Consider the following 18,412-nt stretch of genomic DNA (forward strand, 5'->3'; position numbering starts at 1 on the left):
CAAGTTCACCCTTTCAGTAACCACATTACATGTGATCTTTTCAGGTTGACTGAATCCCTTCCTTAAATCTGCAACTAGCAAGAAAGCCAATGACACAATGTTACTCTCTGAGGGAGTCACACAGCCAGAAATGTTCCAGATCATTGGAATTCCTTTGATCCAGGCTTTCTTGACAAGAACAGACTAAGCAGCTATAGCTCCATGGCCAGTGATTCCCCTCAAGACTGACCCCAGTTCACCCCAGTTTGGCTTACAGGTGCTTCCTGTTAAATGATCTAATTGAAATGCAGAGTCCCCTGTAAATAGCAGCAGGATAGAATGATGGAACACACATGGCTTCACCAGTCCTCCTTGAAGGACTACATGTACCTGCATCCCCTGTGAAGCAACGTGGACTGGACTATCTCAAGTGTATTGTAAAGATAAATCACTGTACACAAACCCACTATTCCTTCCAATACTTGAGTGGGGGGGATTGACACCAAATGAAAAGTTGAATGATGCATCAAGTAGACATGCATTTCCCAGGCCTCTGTTACAATGCACTGACCTAACTTAACTAAGAGTGAGACTGCTGTATAGCAGAGGATACTAGAAATGCTTGTTTTTTGCCCTGTTCATGCAAAGTATGTACATGTACAGGTATGCCTATTCTGGCCCATTTCACCTTGATTTCTGGGAACCTATTCTCCCAGCATGACCCAAATAATCCAATCTAACTACCCCTGTGGGAAATCAGGGAGGCTGTCTAATCAAATTTAATGTACAAGTACACATACCACAATGAATTACCTCCTCTATCAATTTGAGGGTGAAAAGTTGACAAATTTGTAAAACTTTCTTTGCCGCAGCAATTGCAATGCCTCAAAGTTGGAAAAACATGAATCCCTACATTCATGGCCTGCTTGGTTTTCAAGACAGAAAAGAAACCACATTGAGAAGTGCCTTAATTTCTACAAATTGCTACTCTCCTGCAAGCAATTGAAGACAGGCAATCAACAGATATTATCCAAGTAATTACATGTAGCTAATGTAGGTGCAACTGACCCCCTCTGGTACAAACTCAGTTAAGATGACATGAATGAAGTCCTGATGATGGAATAGGCCTACATGTAGGCCTATACTGCATGTTTTAAAGGGAGATGTTTCCCTAAGATGAACACTCCCTACACAAAGCTTTGATAAATATGAACTACAAGACATAAAAGCATTGCATGCATACATGTGGAGATAGAGTGGCTTCACTGTCCTTCTGGTCATTGACCACACTCCGATGACAACCACAGTGTGTTTTATAAGCATCAACTTAGCAGTGATGACATACACAAATCACTTGACTCCTAGTCCTACACAATCCCACCAGTGACAGGCTGAAGACAGGGATGTGTGATCCCATGGACCACAGAACAATTGATGCACAGAGTTTCTACAAAAAATCAACCAGTACATGTAGTACTGCTGCTCAGAAAAGTTTAGCATACCCTGTACTACAAGCATCATCCACTGCACAACAAAAATTATCCTCCTATAACATGTTGCGTTCCAGTAACATTGATATTTAATATGTGCATGTTCACATGGCCTCCACAGACAGGTGTGTGTGCATAAGTATGTAGGAGTGTATACCAGTACATGCAACTACATGAACATACATCAGGATGCTTATGGGGATCAGGGAGTATTAATGCACCTGCCCCCGCCCTATTTAGTAACAAGTGCCCTTTTTCATAAGTGTCCTTTTAACTGTAGTGCTCTTTACAATGTCCTGCAAATGTCAGACATCTACCATGTACATGCATGTGTACATGCACTAGCTGCCTGCCTTGGTCAGGGCCGCCAGAGAGAGAGATGGTGAACCCATTCCCGCATATGTAGCAATCCACACATGTAGAAGTGAGTACAACAAAATCCATGATGCAATTTTGCTGGACACAGAGGTTAAACATGTTACATGTACATGTATGTGTCCTTGATTCAGGCTGTTTGAGCATAGGGAAAGACAGGGCAACAGGTCTCTTCAGTGGAACAGGGTAAATGTACATATGTACATACATTCCCATGCATGAACACCCTTTATGGAAGTCTAAATCCTTGCTCTGTGGATAAGAGGGATATGTGTGAAAGCAACACATCAACAAGTCACCAGACAACCTTGATGCTGTAGATCCCACTGTGACTGGGTAAACAGCAGTAGAAAGTGGTCATTGACTGGTCAATAATGAGTAGACAGTGGCCCACATCTGCAGATTCTATCAAGTCAATGTGGTCAGCTGGGCAGGATATTTTTCACTGTATCTTCTATGGTGTCTATCAGCAAAGGGAATGTAAAGTCTCTGCTGCTGTCAGTCAGTGGCCTAGCAAGGAGTGCACAAAGGGGGCACCCTGCATCCTTTGGGGGGGGGCACCAGCTTAAAGTGGTGCAGTTTTTGGGGGGCAGGTTTATGTTAGCCTTGTTCATGATTCATCCTTTTTTCTTTTTTTGTGGGGGGGAACACCTGAGGGGGCCACTGGGAATGGAGGGGGGGCATGTGGCTACACCACTACTGTCAGTAATCTACAAGTTGATATTCCATGGATCTATGCAACTAGACCTATGCAACTAGACCACAATGGTGCTTGTACAAATTGTCTGAAGCTTGAATGATCAATTAACCCCAACAGTCCCCAATCCTCCTGTTTCAATTTGATTTTACATACACTCAAAGGGGGTTAGGGATAATGTTAATATAGAGAAATCATGAAAAAATCAAGCTCGACATCACATCAAGTATGTGGAAAAATAAATGGAAAAGCCATTAACTGCCTGACAATTGTGCAGAACCTCCGGAATACAAATGCAGGTGACACAAAGTATCAGGTTCCATGCATCAATTAGAAATGCTTTCCTTTCCCAAAAGGCTTCTAGATCAATTTCATCTGCAAATAGATTCATCAGCTGACCTGCAATTTAACCCTTATGAGAGAAGAAACCCGTGAGGTTGGACAAAGAGGTCTGATGTTCAATCTTAGCAGAATCCTTGTCAAAGGCAGCAGTCAGTAGGCATCACTGTCTCTGTAATTTATTCACAACGATGGTAATTGATAAACCAGAATACAACCTTCCAAGAAAATTGATTAATAACCAGGGAATGCAAGAGGCATGTGGTCAAACAGAAGAAACAAGGACCAGAGGGCACTAAGGTCAGTGCCACAACTTGGCAAACAGCTTAAAATGCTTGGCCTTTATCTGGGGCAACTTGAACACAAATCACCTCTAGGATGTTAAGCAAACAACTGGCTAATTGCAAAAACTTAGGAGCTCAGTGGCTGGAACTTGACTGCCTAGATTACTGTCTGCTGTGAACTCTGAGCAGAAATAATGGTAGGCAACTAATCAAAAAGGCTGCATGGCCCAGTAAGACATTAAGGAATGGAACTTCATGTATACATGTGTACACAGATACTGAGTATGAGCTAAACGGTTCACAGTTATTTTTTTCATCTAAATGTACACCAACATGCAGCATCTTGACAATACACACTGCAGCATAGTAACCATTTCCATGAGTGGCTACCGTGTTTCCCAAACACTGTCCCAGCCAGTAGAGATTGTTATGACCATGCATGACTGGAGCACATTCCTAGTAAGGCATATGATCACTGCAGGTTTAACACCCCTGATGATGTGCAGTCTGTGCAAATGATACCCTCCATTTGTTTATTATAGCCCCAACGGAATATAAACAACGCTTCCAAATGTATGTGATAGCTGTGAGAAAAACATAGTGGAACTGAGTAGGCCTACATTGTCCATGTACAAAGCATATGAAATGGCCAGAGATGCACCATTGGCACCAACTTTAAAAGCATCCATAACGAACTGTACATGTACATGCATACATGTAATAACATTTCAGATACGTGGATACTTTGAAGATTTGCAATCAATTGGATGTTTTATTTATGCTGATTTCAAATGTTACAGTTGGAAGACTGAAGAAAGGCAGAGCTGTGGAAGAAATTATTTTACGCAATGAACCAACCATTTGTTTAATATCAAATTCCAATGCATCACTGGATGTTAAGAAAGGTACACTACACAACCAATAAATGTACAGGTGCATATATGTTTAACCTGTATAGTATGTACATTTGGGATCTGTACTCTATTTTGGGGGAACCTTTGCAGGAGGAAACTCATATTCTACAAAGTAATGGGAGTTCCATGAATGCCACCTTCTGCAAAGTCCAAGGACTGGAATTCCAAGGAATTGAAACCAAGTCCTCAAAGCTCCCCGATGGGTCATTTCCAACATAAATGTATTCTGTCAAATACCTTGACAATGTCAATTTTCAGCAGGGAGACACTTTGTTTGTTGTTTCTGCTGAGTGGGGTAGTTGAGTGACATAAGGTCACTATGGTAATCAACACATTAAAATCACACTGCACTAAACAAAAAGCCTGACAAGTAATGGCATGGTATGGCAGTATGGTTGATGGTTCAGGGAAGCATTCCTGTAATCCTCAACCAATGCCTGTTGAAACCATTACTTTACTCTCATTCTCCTCTGAGTAAACAACTCGGTTATGGCAGAAAGTGCATGCAAGATAAATTGAGAGAATTCCCAGAAAATATCATGGCACCCAAATGCTGATTTTCAGTCCATTAAATAATTTGGAATGCCGAGTTGGGCAAGAAAACAGATGTGCATTTCATAACATCACACAAACTGTACATGTAGGAACTTTGATGATTTTGAAATTAACAGATCAAGTTCTTGAATCCAAAAAGCCTGGGATTTGAGGTGGCCATGGATGTCTACTTTTACCTCACACCCAGTGGTCACTCCATCTGCATGCATATGTACAGTACATGTACCATAGCCGGTCAATCACTGGTTACCAATGGTCAAGCCAAGCCAAACTAACAAACTGGCACCCCTTAGCAACCTACAGTGCATCCTAGGTCAAGGTTGCCACATCCAGTTCATTGACGAACTTGTGACAGAATATCAGATAAGACTCCTGACCCACTTAACACAATTTCCACCACTGGAGACCAAACTGACCTGCACCTGTCATTGTTTTTGTTTTCTTAGCATCACAAACCTGGTAATTTACACACATTGTTTTCTGGAAGGGAGGAGGGAAGCTATTTATCAGGCCAATGGGGTGTGGCAGCCGCACAGTTGTCTAAAGGAACAATCAGAATGATGACTGTGAAGAACACTGTGGTAAAGAGATGTGACATACAACATTACTGAGTTTTCTTTTCCTAACTGAAATCACAAAACACTACCCAATCAATTCTCAGCTTGAGTGTGTACTCAGCTGCACACTCAAAGTGAGTCCAACCTGACCACAGCTCCATGACCTGAACAAGCTAATCATTTAGTTTTTTCCTTCCTCATCAAACTTTCAGCGCACTGTCAATAAATGACAAAGTCTATGATACCATATTATTCCTCAGAAAGAAAGACCGAACACCACAACTCCAAATGCTACAATCCTAATTCAAACATGGCATGTTCTGCATAAAATGTATCAAAATGCAAATCCACATGTCATGATTCAAAACTTCTAAAAGGCCTTTGATCAATTAAAACACAAATAAACACCTTCAAATTTACAAAAATGAATATTTGGGGATAAATAGGCATACTGTGTACATCTAGTAGACGTGTGGTTTACATCGAAGTGTTTACACCAGATGACTTGATTTCAAAACTTCTCACCTTCAGCACCTAAGAAATAACTTTAAAGAAATATGAGCAATAAAAAATAGGACAAAATTGACAGAAAATATGAGAAATGTTTGGCTCTCTTCATTCTCTTACCGTTTATAATCACTCTCACTATATACTAGCATATTTGCCAGGTCTTATAACCTTCAATTACCAAAAGTAATCTTTAAGTTTGGCTGCATCAACAATGTATGATGAGTACAATATGTCCATTGCTAATGTCATATTTGACAGAATTTTGATGGCGTTCAAAAATTTTGACAGAAATTGTATAACGCTTGACAATGCCAAAAACACTGTCACATGTATTGCTTGAAAATTCCATGCACAATGTTGATTTTCCACTTATAATTTGGGAGATTTTCATCAGATATTGAGAATTAATTCACTGCTGTTCACTTCAGGAGAAAATGAACCCCCAAAGTTAAACACTATCTAATGGTCCATACATGTGCTTCGAGGAACCTGCCATGAGCAAAGACACAAGAAACTCTCATAAAACTTGTAATAAAAATTATCAGGAGAATACAATTCATCAGCCATTTCTTTAGCAGCATGAACATGTAATTTAAATTTCTCACACCCTTCAAAAGGACCTTAACTTCATTATGGAGACACATACATGTACTGGTACATGTAGGCCTACATGTACATGTACATGTATATTCTCCCCATTTCTGGAGAAAGAATTCATTTGTCTTCCAAATAAACCTAGAAATTAATATTCCCTGAATGTACACACACATACCAGAGATAAATAATTCTGAATAAATACAAAAACACTCCCACAAAATCTAAATTAGAATGCAAACTGAACGTACAGTGCTTCAACTTCCAATACACCTGCACAACGTAGTTCACATATGGACTAGAGAGATTAGCTGTTGCAATGAAGGTATCCTTGCAGACAAAGGATGGCCCTGAACTGAAGTACCATCAATACACCAGCAACCAAACAAGACTTAAATAGTGAGTTAATGCTTGTACTGGCTGTGCGTAATATTGAGGATGATTAAACCCACAACATACATGTCCAGACATTTCATCTGATTAAAAGAGTCCACTTATTTCATTAATTCTGTCCACAGCTTCTTTCCAGCTTGCTGTGGCCTCAGTGACATATGGTGTGATAAGCATCTTAGCTACCAGAAATATTTGACTGCAGTTGCTGTAAACATTTTTACTGGGATGTGTGTAAAATGGACTACTGAAGGCTCGCACTTTACAAGACAGATTAAAGTTCTCAGAGTTGCAGCAAAAAATGCATGTACCAAATTCAGTTTTATTTTTAGTCTTTTAATATATTGCTGTAAAGTATAAATATTTGCACAAAGGAATTGCAGACATCAGAAAATATATTACTAAAAGTTCAGTGCGTGCATTTCTTCTTCATGTGCGGGTTCATACAAGCGTGATGATGAGCATGTACACTCACGCACAAGCCCCGTAGTCAAGTATACATCTGAACATAAATTTCAACCTTAGAATAGAGAGAGCCATTAGAGAATTTGTGCATGTGGATCTCCACAATGTGAAACATGTATGTGTGACACACACACTCCGAGTTTGCAAAAATCATGAAAATCACTCTCAGTTCATCACATTATGAACTCCCTAGGATGTGCGCAAAATAATTTCAAAATTGGAGGATTGCAGACTGTTAGAGATACAGAATTACAGCGTGCTAAGCTCATAGAAATCTCAGGCCATAAGTCACTATAGCCTTGTCCACACACAGAAATTATATGTACATGCACATCTGGAGATGTTATGACAGTGCTCTTAAAGTGTGCATCCACATTCCATTGGGGTGACTACTGAAACTGTCTCCATGGCAACCATCTATTATAATCCTCCTGTAATGTCATCCTACTGGTGTGAGAGGATATGACAAAGTGCAACTGAGGGTTAATCAGAACTTTGCTTTAATAATGGAACACGGTTTCCTTGACGATGGTAAACCATGGCTGAAAAGCGTGGGAAACAGCAGCGGAATGGAGGAACATTCACAGGGAATTCAATGAACCATGTCATGTCTTTGTCCAAAGTCAGGCATGATGGCACACATGCCTTGCACCTGTCAGGAGACCCACCAACTCCCTTTCAGACAGCTGAAGCATGACCAACAAATTGCATTGTCTTTTACATTTGGCCGTATTGATACAATGACGGCTAATGTACATGTACACCCATGACCTGCGAATGTACTCGTACGAGTACAGTAAAGGAGTGGGTACAATGTAGACATGTACACAACTTGGACGGAGGATTTAGTGTAAATTTGACTTTCAATTTCCAGGAAATGGTACCAGCACACCATTTACATGTAACTTTGAAGTCACAACTTTTCTTTCCAATCCTGCCAAGTTGAATCGTAAAGTTACTTCTGTAAAAAGCAATTACATGTACAAACTAATATTTGTGATTGCTTACCCAAGTCCTTCTAGCAAACAACTGGGATTTTCAAAAAAATGTTATCTGGGCTGTCAAAACTGTGACATCAAAATATGTGAAAACACATGCTCCAAGAATCATAACGTGACTGAAGGCCACATGTAGTATGTACTGGTGTAGTCAGCTAGCTCTGCATCTGGGCTGTGTGTCAATCTAAATATTGTTCAGCAGAATTCAGTGGAGCCCCTTGATGAGAGGGGAAGATTTCAATGATGACTACCAGTGCAGATCTCATGCTTGTCAGTGGGGAGTGGATGTAACAGCCTCATTAGAAGATAACACCTGCCGCTCTAGTCTTGCCCCATCAGCCATCTTATTGTATAGGAGTTTCATTAACACCAACAGCTGTTTCAGTGAGGGGGATGACTTTTTAACAGAAAAGAAATTGAATGTGTATTGTACAAACTAGTATGCATCACTGGTAAAACAATGTTTGAGCTATGGGTTGCCATGGTAACACTTTGCTATGTCTTTTGTAACGGTTAATTAATGAACACCCAACTTGGCAGTTTAACAATGCATGCATGTTCATGTCTGAACAGTGTGTGGATTGACTGCATTTTCTTTGTTCATTCATGTTCAATTCGAACAGCTTACTGCTAATGCCTAAGCCTTAAACTGCTTGCAAAGCTCAAGAGATACATATGAGATACCTCCCCCCCCCAAACACAACAACAGGTGCAGTACATGAGGGTCCTCAATTGTTACTGAGGGAACACACCCTAGTTGGGCTAACACACAGTGTGAATTCAACTGTTGCAGACATCGACATATACATGTACATCGCACAGCACAATCATACAGCACACAACACTAGATTATGTCAAAGACAAAACTGTGTTAAGTGTGTGAAGACCGTTCTTCCAATGAAACAAAACAACATGGGACTAAATGTTGATTTTATTTGATAATCTTAAAGACATTTGATACAAAAGAAAATATGATTACAAGTCATGGCTCTAAACAGGAAATCAATTAATTACATCCACCTCTGTGGGGAGCGGGGTACTCAAGGTACAGCTAGAAACTCTGATGCACTGGAAGCTTCAAGCACTTTTCTTCATCATCAAATAATGTTCACTGGCTTCTCTCTGACAAACAACTCAACAGAGTTTTTTCGCCAGTAACTGTGCTCCATACTTTGCTCAGTCACAATGCAAATCAGCCACCCTGATATAAGGACATGTTCAAGCCGTGTGCTATAGCAATTATGGAGTACATTGTAACTGGTTTCAATTGGTCTTGGCCTAAGGGAAATAAAACTACCCAACCAATATACTATGCCAATACAGTAAAGGGATTTCAGCATGTGTGCAGTAGTTTAGGCTTGATTAACCCTGGCATTTTCCGCTGTTTCCAGGTTGTTTGTGGCAGCCCGCCTGGATTGACTGGGATTTTACTCAAAGCCCTGCCGGGCAAACTGATCTGTAAAAGCTGTGTGAATGTACTGAAAAATATTGAACGGGCAGTGCAGGCATGTACTGCAAGTCTGCATGCAGGAATATTTATGTACACTGTATGTTCAGTACTCAGTCTACGTGGACACCTGTGGACTTATATGTACAGTATATTGTGTGCCAAAATAAAGGCCATTTCTTCTCTGACAAGGTAACTGTTTATGGGAACTTTCTGGGACAATTTGAACATAAAATGACACCACATTGTGAAATTCTGCACTTGTGTAGAGGTACGACTTTTTTCAAATACTAAACGGGGAACATTGGAGACAATGTGAGATTCGGTGAAGTCATCACCAGTTCACTTGTAGGGTGTATGGCAGTCAAATCTCCATCAGTATAAAGAAAAAAGGGAAATTGTGCTGCAGTACAAAAGCGTCCCTATGGGGGTTCAACTCTTAGCCTTTTTCTTCACAGAAGGGATTTGAGGGCAATCCACCCCTTTTTTCCCTTTCCTATATTGGGGCAACAGGCCCATGGGTGCCATCGGCTGTCAATCCAGGCCCCCCTAATCCATTGATAGAATACAGCATCTGGTCTTGAATTATTAGGGAGTGCAACAAAGCCACCGCTGGTCTGTAAATCACAACGCCAGGGGAGATTTATGTTTGCATGTTGTTGAAGCAACTAATTGGAGTTGGAAACAATAGGACAAAAACGGTTAAATTCAAAATTTGAATCCCTTCAGAAAGGTACAGTTGGGATAAAGTCAAAACACGGAAACTGCCAGCATAAATAAGAACTGAACACCATCAATAAACTGTGAAGCCAGGGATGTCATTGTTATACAATAGAGCATCAAGCCAACGTCCACACACCCAGTGAATCATGTTCAGTTTTTGGCTAATTCTGGGTTACTTCAGCTGCTGTAAATTTGTACAGCTCCAAACTCGCACATAAAACACACACACTCTTAACATTTGGAAGAAGAAGAGCTACATTTTGCTCATAACATGTGCATTTCATAATAATATACATGGTGCTCATGTTTGAAATTCACTGCTTTAACATTTTCCATCCCAGGAATTAAAAATGGGCTCTGCCCATGCAAGTAGCATTCATCAGTATTAATAGACAAACTGCCGAAGACTAGGGTACTACATGCCATCCAGGCATATATCTTCCCACCAATCTTTATATAAGCTGCTCGCGTACACTCTATCCATTTCTCCTTTGAAGTAACCGTTACAACTGTTCCAACTTCAAAATTAAGGTTCACACACGCACATACACACCCATCCAACAGATACATGACGGCCCACCAGCGTGTAAATAATGAATGCCGTTACTGACAAAAGATTGCTATTGTCTGTCCATTGATCCCCAGAAACAAGGTTAGCGAATGTAGGGCTTTGTTGTTCCCACGGTAGGCTGTTCACTTGAGGACCTGGTCCATGGCATGTGTTGCAATTGAAACCGTAAGTGTGAAGCCAACCCTGGTAGGGTACAGTGGCATAATGCTACAGTAAAGCTCTCCCAGTTCTATCGGTGGTCACCCTTTACTGATACCTGAAGCTTGAAAGTCACCAATTTACAATCACTGGTAACTTCCCATATTTTCAGCAGATGAAACTGGGCAATATTCTACAGATACAGGCCTACCATCTGATTCAACCTCTCCCAAACTGCTAGTGAAACTGGGCAATATTCAACAAGTATATTGTCTGATTCAACCTCTCCCAAACTGCTAATGAAACTGGGCAATATTCTACAAGTACATGTATATTATCTGATTCAACCTCTCCCAAACTGCTGATGAAACTGGGCAATATTCTACAGATACAGGCCTACCATCTGATTCAACCTTTCCCAAACTGCTGATGAAACTGGGCAATATTCTACAGGTATATTATCTGATTCAACCTCTCCCAAACTGCTGATGAAACTGGGCAATATTCTACAGATACAGGCCTACCATCTGATTCAACCTTTCCCAAACTGCTGATGAAACTGGGCAATATTCTACAGGTATATTATCTGCTTCAACCTCTCCCCAACTGCTAATGAAACTGGGCAATATTCTACAAGTATATTATCTGATTTAACCTTTCCTAAGCATCTGATGAAACTGGGCAATATTCTCCAGGTATATTACCGGACTCATATTTTTCTAAACAGTAAATCAGAACAGCAATGGGATATATCCAACAGCAGACCTGAAACCCTAAGTGAAGAAGTGAAGCTCTTCCCCAAATATTTTACCCACAAATCTTCATCCTTACAACTTTACTTCACTTGTTTTACTTAGTTTATGGATTAAGTGCTAAATATGTGTAAGATAGACAGTACAGATACACAGGCCCTCAAGTATACTTTTGGGTAATCCAAGCTGTCCTATTTGAAGGTTCTTCTTAGTTTATAAATACTTGCATCATGAATTAAAGATTTCCGTCATCTTCAAATGAAATAAATCTCCAATACATGCAATCACACTAAATTCAAATCTCTCTAAATCCCTGTAAAGCAAGTACATCCGCAGGGATGGTGCTATAAATATCAATCACAACAATTTCTCATCAGAAGCCACTCAGTGTACACTCACAAGGATAAACCTACTACAGATCAGCTCTTCAAGGGCTCGCAGGTATCAATGCCAAATTCCACATATAGCAAATGCATGCATTATTCAGCTTCAGTAAATTATTTTGTAATTGATAAACACAAAATGCAAAGTGAGAAATAGTTCGACGATCTACATGTCAGTGAGCAAATTGGAAAAAAATGAAATGTTTCAATATTAACCATGGCTGTTGCCAGGAAAAAAGCCCTTAAACAAGAAGATCAGCATTGAGCAACAAGGCCACAACACAAAATGACTGTATAAATGGCAACAACTCATACACAGGTCTTTATCAAGATGTGGCTAGGCATTTAGGTTGTCATATAAAATTGTGACAAAGGGTACAAGGAAAAGGATACAGCTCACCCTGAGGGGCCACATGGGAAAAGGAGCAAAGAACTTAACATACATGTAACAGACAGACAAACCATACAAATCTGTCTGAGTAACCAAGTCTCAGTAAACTAAAGCACCTCTGCCAACAATGTCTATCTAAAAAGAAGCAATTTGTGGAGTCCTACATGGATGTAGTTATTGGACTAAGGGAGACAGTAGTCTCCTCCAAGACATTTTCATGGAAACTTGTATTTTCCATCCCTCGTGCTTCTTTGCATTCGTTTTTCTTTTCTGCTTTGTCAAGTGCTACCATGTCAGGAGTCGACACGGTGAAACTTCATCTTACACCTCAAGTCCGTGTATATATTTTTTCAAACAAAAAATTCATATATTGCAGTAAGTATGCACCAGGTTTAATGCACAAATGCACTCTGGTCATTCTGTCTTTAGAGTTTTAAGTTGTACCGAAAACCCATTCACATTTGAATTTAAATTATAATGAACACAATGATTACCCAACTAGTAAACCAGCTGATGAGGCTCAGGATGAGGTAGAAATACAGTGTGACTGTGTAGCTCTTCGAGAGATATTTTACACTCTTTAGACTATGTACCTGTGCCTCCTGGTTCTCCTTTACACACTAATTCTAGAGGTACATCGATCAAGACTATTCTAAACTATCATGACTATAGCCTTGGCAGGTAAAGAACATCTGCGAACTGGGTAGGCCTACTGCTTCGTACGCGTTCGTCATGTTTTCAGGATATTAGCAAAACTCACATTGACTGACAGACAGCGTGGCACAATTATCAAATCTTATCACGCTTGCTGAGCACAGACCGAAACAGACTATCAAATGCTTTCATTGTTCGAAACATCAAAAACCATTCAGTTCTTGCACGGATGACTTACCCTGAATATCTGCCACTTGCTGACCGCAACAAACACGTGCCGAAATCAACAACAGTAACCCGACAACGCTCCAACCGCAATAGCATGATGAAAAACCACCCGTCCTGGACATGTCATTTCACTCCTGGACACTTTCAACGCTCCTGAAAACTAAAGAAACGTTCTGTGTAGACGATATTTCTGTCTGGTGACATCTTTAGCCTAAATTTCAAAAATATTCAGGCAGAAACCACGTGGGTACATGTACTTTCTCGTTCACAAGTTGACGCGTGTACACAGCACCAAGTACATGTACATTCACACCTGTACGTAACGCGCACTAGACCCAACTGCAGCTGCCTATGCAGGTGGCTTAGGTACGTACCGGTGCAAGACAAGCGCAGAATGGCTTTTTCATTGAACCAATCAACGCAACCGTTATAGTCAGAACGCGGGTGAATCGACCAATCATGACGCTCCATACTGGCCATAAACAGGCGACCGCTCCATTTGTGGCAACAGGGGAATTAACTGTTTACAACAAGCTGATTGGCTTTGTTTGTGTATTGGATTTTGAAAACCGTTACAAAGTCTGGCTTGAACGATCTTTTCTGAACTACACGTACGTATTCTGAATTCAGAAATCGTTTCCAAAATGACCGTGCCTTTCACAAGTTGCTTGCACAATGCCGCCTGTTCACACAAACCTTGTACTGTAAAAGCAAATTTTCACTTCAAATTAAACAGAATCAACTACAATTTATTTTGAAAGAAGAATATGAATACAATCCACCGATTTTATTTCTTTGTTTTTTAATGACTTGCCTAGCAAGGTGTTTTTGAATGTCATGCAAGACATTTCATCGATCGACTGTACCCTTATTCCTGTCGTCATTTTCGCTATTCTTGGCCTTCAGTGAGTTTTCATAATAAGTTTCTCGTTTTCTTTCCATTTTCAGTATGTTTTGTTACATTCCGACAGTTCCACTTCCAGATTCTGTTCCAGTCTTTCCTTTCTTTCTCCCGTTATCGGTATCCATTTTTTCACATCACATTTTGTCCCAAACATTCGATCGAGATTGACCTGATTCATGACACTCTTACAAGTGACTGTTTTTTTCCTCTATATCAGTTCCAGCTTGACTGCTGTGAAAAACATCGCAGGTTTGTGGGGGGGTAGACGTACATTAAACTGGCAAAGCTGCTACATGGTGTCGGGGGAATAACGTGGTTTCGGTTCCAATGTACAATAATAGTTTGTTGCGGAGTGACGGACAAACGGCAGACAGACAATTGCTAATCGATTGCTTCCTCTTTAAAACACGAGTGCAGACACCTTGGAATTGACATGGCTTCATATCTTAATTGTTGCAACCTTTTGGAGCGCAGGAGCTGGACACTGCAGAGCTAAACCACTGATACACTGTGATGTGAGCTAAGCTGGACAGGTTAAAAAGCGCCCTCATGCCAACAGAATCGATTGTTTTCTGCTTTCTACGCGCAGCTTGTCTGTAGTGTTGTCAACTTGTGTAAACGGACATAGGCCCCTCAGGCAATCTGCGGCAATAAAATGAGCGATCTAGGTCACTGGAAGTACGCTCAAAAGTACCAAATCATGGCAAAACAGGAATTCCGATTCGTCTCTGCCAGAGTAGTCGGATTCAAATGTAACTACCGCTGGTAGGCCTATGTAAAGCTTATCCGCATCAGACCAAAATGAAGATTTTTCTTCTCTGAGGCGCTTTAAATGCACAAGTAGGGCCTAATCCAACTGCTTTAGCCTACTTCAAGGAGGAAGCTTCTTCCCTCCGTGTTTACATCAGTGTCAATTATGGACTAGAAGATTTGATCCCAACGCAAGGAGTTCCATCATGGCTCAGTTTTGGGTGAAATAAGCTAGAAACTTGTACATGGGATACTGCCTGAAGGAACGTTCAAAGCAGTTTAATAGGACTTGTAGGCTATATTCCGGCTAATTAGCAGGGGCTCGGAAGTACGGCCCAAACAAGGAGTATTCTCGTGTACAAATGGCCGAACACAAAAAAACGTTCAAGGTAGATAGAAGAATGCGGGTGGTTGTCATTGACGGTTTTCGCGACATGCTGGCTGCGAGGACGTGTCTACTTGTACTCTCTACTCATCCACCACATGATAGGCCTACGTACATTGAGTTTGGCATGTACAAGCAGGACCTTACGAGTGAAAGCTACCGTTTAAAAGAAAAGTAGCCTCAACCTTCACTAAGAACACAAAAGAATTTTGCGCAAAACGCTTTTTGTTATTGGGAGGTATAAAATCACACGCGATGCTTTGCATTTACACGCAAAGTGACAACAGTTTCTCTGTAGCGTTCTATCCGTTGATTGGGAATAAATTGCAATGCAACCATAACGCGTGCTTTTCATGTTCGGAAAATAGCGTCCTCTCTTGATCAAGCTAAGGTTCATCTTGCATACCGCCTCTTGCATGTTTTGAATGGTGGATGAACTTAAAGGGTAGCTGCAATCAATTTGTTTTAATACAAACCTTCAAAATGCACCTTTGTGCCGCAGGTAATTTTATTTTCAACTGTTGTTTCGCTATTTCAAAGATTACATTACTGCCTTTTTGGGTTTTATGCTGATGAATATATTTCTACATTCATGAGCAAAACGGTGGTATTATCTCAGGAGGAAAGCCTCAATGAATTTTTGTAGAATTTGGTGGACTCATTTTCTCTTCTTTGCTGATTCATTGTTGTTCATGTGCGCATAAGCAAGCATTGATCCCTCTCTCAGAAATGTTTCCAGTAGGTAAATTCTGGGTTCACAAGTTGAACAGAAACACCTGTGTTCTGAGCCATTACTTCTCCAGATGACTTCACAACAACAGCGCCACCAGTTGTCCAGGAAATTAAGCGTGGATTATTTTAACTGTTACAAAAAGTTCACTTTTCGATGCGTTTTATCCTATTATGATTGTAAAGAGTTTTCGAACATTGAAGAATACACAGTTGAGGATAAATTGTGTCCAAGAAACTTCATTGCAGTTACACTTAAAAAATAGGGGCAAAGTTGTAGGAGGCTACGTGCAGAGAAGGTTGAATCGACGGCGCAACGAGGAAGCGTTCAATTACGGTGCCTGTCAGTCCATGTGTGCACGAAATGGGACAAGATAAATCGAGGTTGGCAGATCCTGCATTACTGTTCGCTTGTCGCCCGGCGGGGGGGGGGGCTCTGTATGGGAAGGGCTGATGGCTTTGCACTGTGATTGGCTATATTGTGTTCGACCTACAACCGCGAGCGAGGTTATCACTTCATTATTTAAAGTTTTTGGTTCGCCAATGGTAAATGCTTTAGCACGGGCAAAGTGTTGGTAAAGACACGGCCTTAACAATCCCAGTGTGGTAATGTGTCTTCCCACTAAAATACCAGAGATCACGTGTCTTTTGGCGATACGTTTCAATTCATTGGTTATCTTGATCAATTTTGGTTGAACAAATAAAGTGTAGTGAGATTTTTTCTCAGAAATAAGGAAGAAAAAGAAAAACTATCAAATTGACAACCGCCGCTTGTGTAACGCATTGAGCGAGCTCGCGCGCCTGGCAGAAATATAGGCCGACCACAATACTCTTCGAGTCGTTATCCGTGCGACGCATTTCCTTCACTAAAGTCTGCGCAAGGCCACCCACACCTGTTTTACATTCCTTTGTGGACATTCCTTTGTTCTCCTACGGTTAAGGAAACCTGAGGAGAATGCTCCTTTTTCTCCAACTAGAAAACTCCTTCGAGCTGGATTTTTGATGATGAGTTCCTGGAGTGTTCCTCTTCATTTTGCCAAAAACAACCTTGTCCCCAAATGCCTCTAAAACTGTTTTTCAGAGAGGGAAAACATTGTGTGGACGTGTGCCAGTCCACACAACGCCAACGCACCCTACATTATGTGGACTTCTTTTGTGCAGGGTCCACACAATGTATGCCACGCTTGCACATCATCCCTTGCAAGCGCCTTGTTCCTGCGCTAGGTGGCAAGCGAAGCATTACTGCAGAAAAACTGGTGCGCCGCGTGCGCAGTATAAAGGATTTTTAAAACTTCCCTGGTTCCCTTTATGTTTTTCTTACGTTACAATATGCCAGTCAGTCAATGAATTGTGCGTGGCTCTTTGCCACTTTGCGACACCACCAACGATTTCGTCATTTCGGTCCGTGTACGTTTCGTTCATTCGTTTTTCGATTTGAAAACGAAAATCAAACGACCAAAAACAAGTCGTTTTCCATTTTTCGATTTAAAAATGAGAATTGAAAATGAGTCGTTTTTCGATTTAAAACATAAAATGAGAAAACAGAGAAGCAAGTCGTTTTCTGTTAAAAATGAAAAAAAGACAATCATGTTCTTTCTTTGTTTTTCAATGTGAAATTAAGTATTAACATCATAATCTATTGATCCACTTTATAAAGAATGAAAAACGGTTCCATTTTCACGTTGTAATGTAAGAAATGTCTTTGTACCCCACTAAATGAAACATGGCCGAACTAGAGGAATACAAGGAATTTGTTGCCTCTGACGTAAAAGGAGCAACCCACAAGGATTTTTTGGTATTCCGAGCGGCAACTTTCATCCTGAGAAGTACTCAGAGACGTGACGCCTCCTTGAAATTACGTGTGTAGTCAAACGAAATTGGGATTAAATTTAAATAGAAAACAAAATACTTTTGTTTTTGTTATTCAGTTCCAACATAAGAAATGATTTCTTCGTCTTCTTCCTTGATTTCTGTTTTCATTGAAAAACGAAAAGCAATTTTTTGGTTCGTTTTTCGAATTTAAATAAAAAACAGAAAACGATTTGTTTTTAATTTTTTCGTTTTCAGTCGAAAAACGAATGAACGACACGCACACGGACCCATTTCCCACACACACTTGCTTGCTTGCTGGTCGTTTGCACTATCTTTGTTGTCTCTTGGTGTTTAAAACAAAGCTTGGAATGACAGTGGCAGCAGGCCAAGGAAATATG

At 40.5% G+C, this 18,412-nt stretch overlaps 1 protein-coding gene across 1 annotated transcript in view; it reads right to left on the reverse strand.

Moving 5' to 3' along the window:
• Positions 1 to 13,771, reverse strand: part of LOC110983482 (uncharacterized) — a 50,704-nt gene extending 36,933 nt beyond the window's left edge. The window contains exon 1 of the mRNA XM_087142444.1: positions 13,445 to 13,771. Coding sequence (XP_086998570.1) covers positions 13,445 to 13,556 — 112 coding nt within the window. The 5' untranslated portion in view covers positions 13,557 to 13,771. The remainder of the gene's footprint in view (positions 1 to 13,444) is intronic.
• Between the last annotated feature and the right edge of the window lie 4,641 nt (positions 13,772 to 18,412).

Source organism: Acanthaster planci, linkage group LG10, assembly GCF_054643075.1.
Source record: "Acanthaster planci isolate LZ-2023a linkage group LG10, COTS_SCS, whole genome shotgun sequence".
In the NCBI taxonomy this organism is placed as follows: domain Eukaryota; kingdom Metazoa; phylum Echinodermata; class Asteroidea; order Valvatida; family Acanthasteridae; genus Acanthaster; species Acanthaster planci.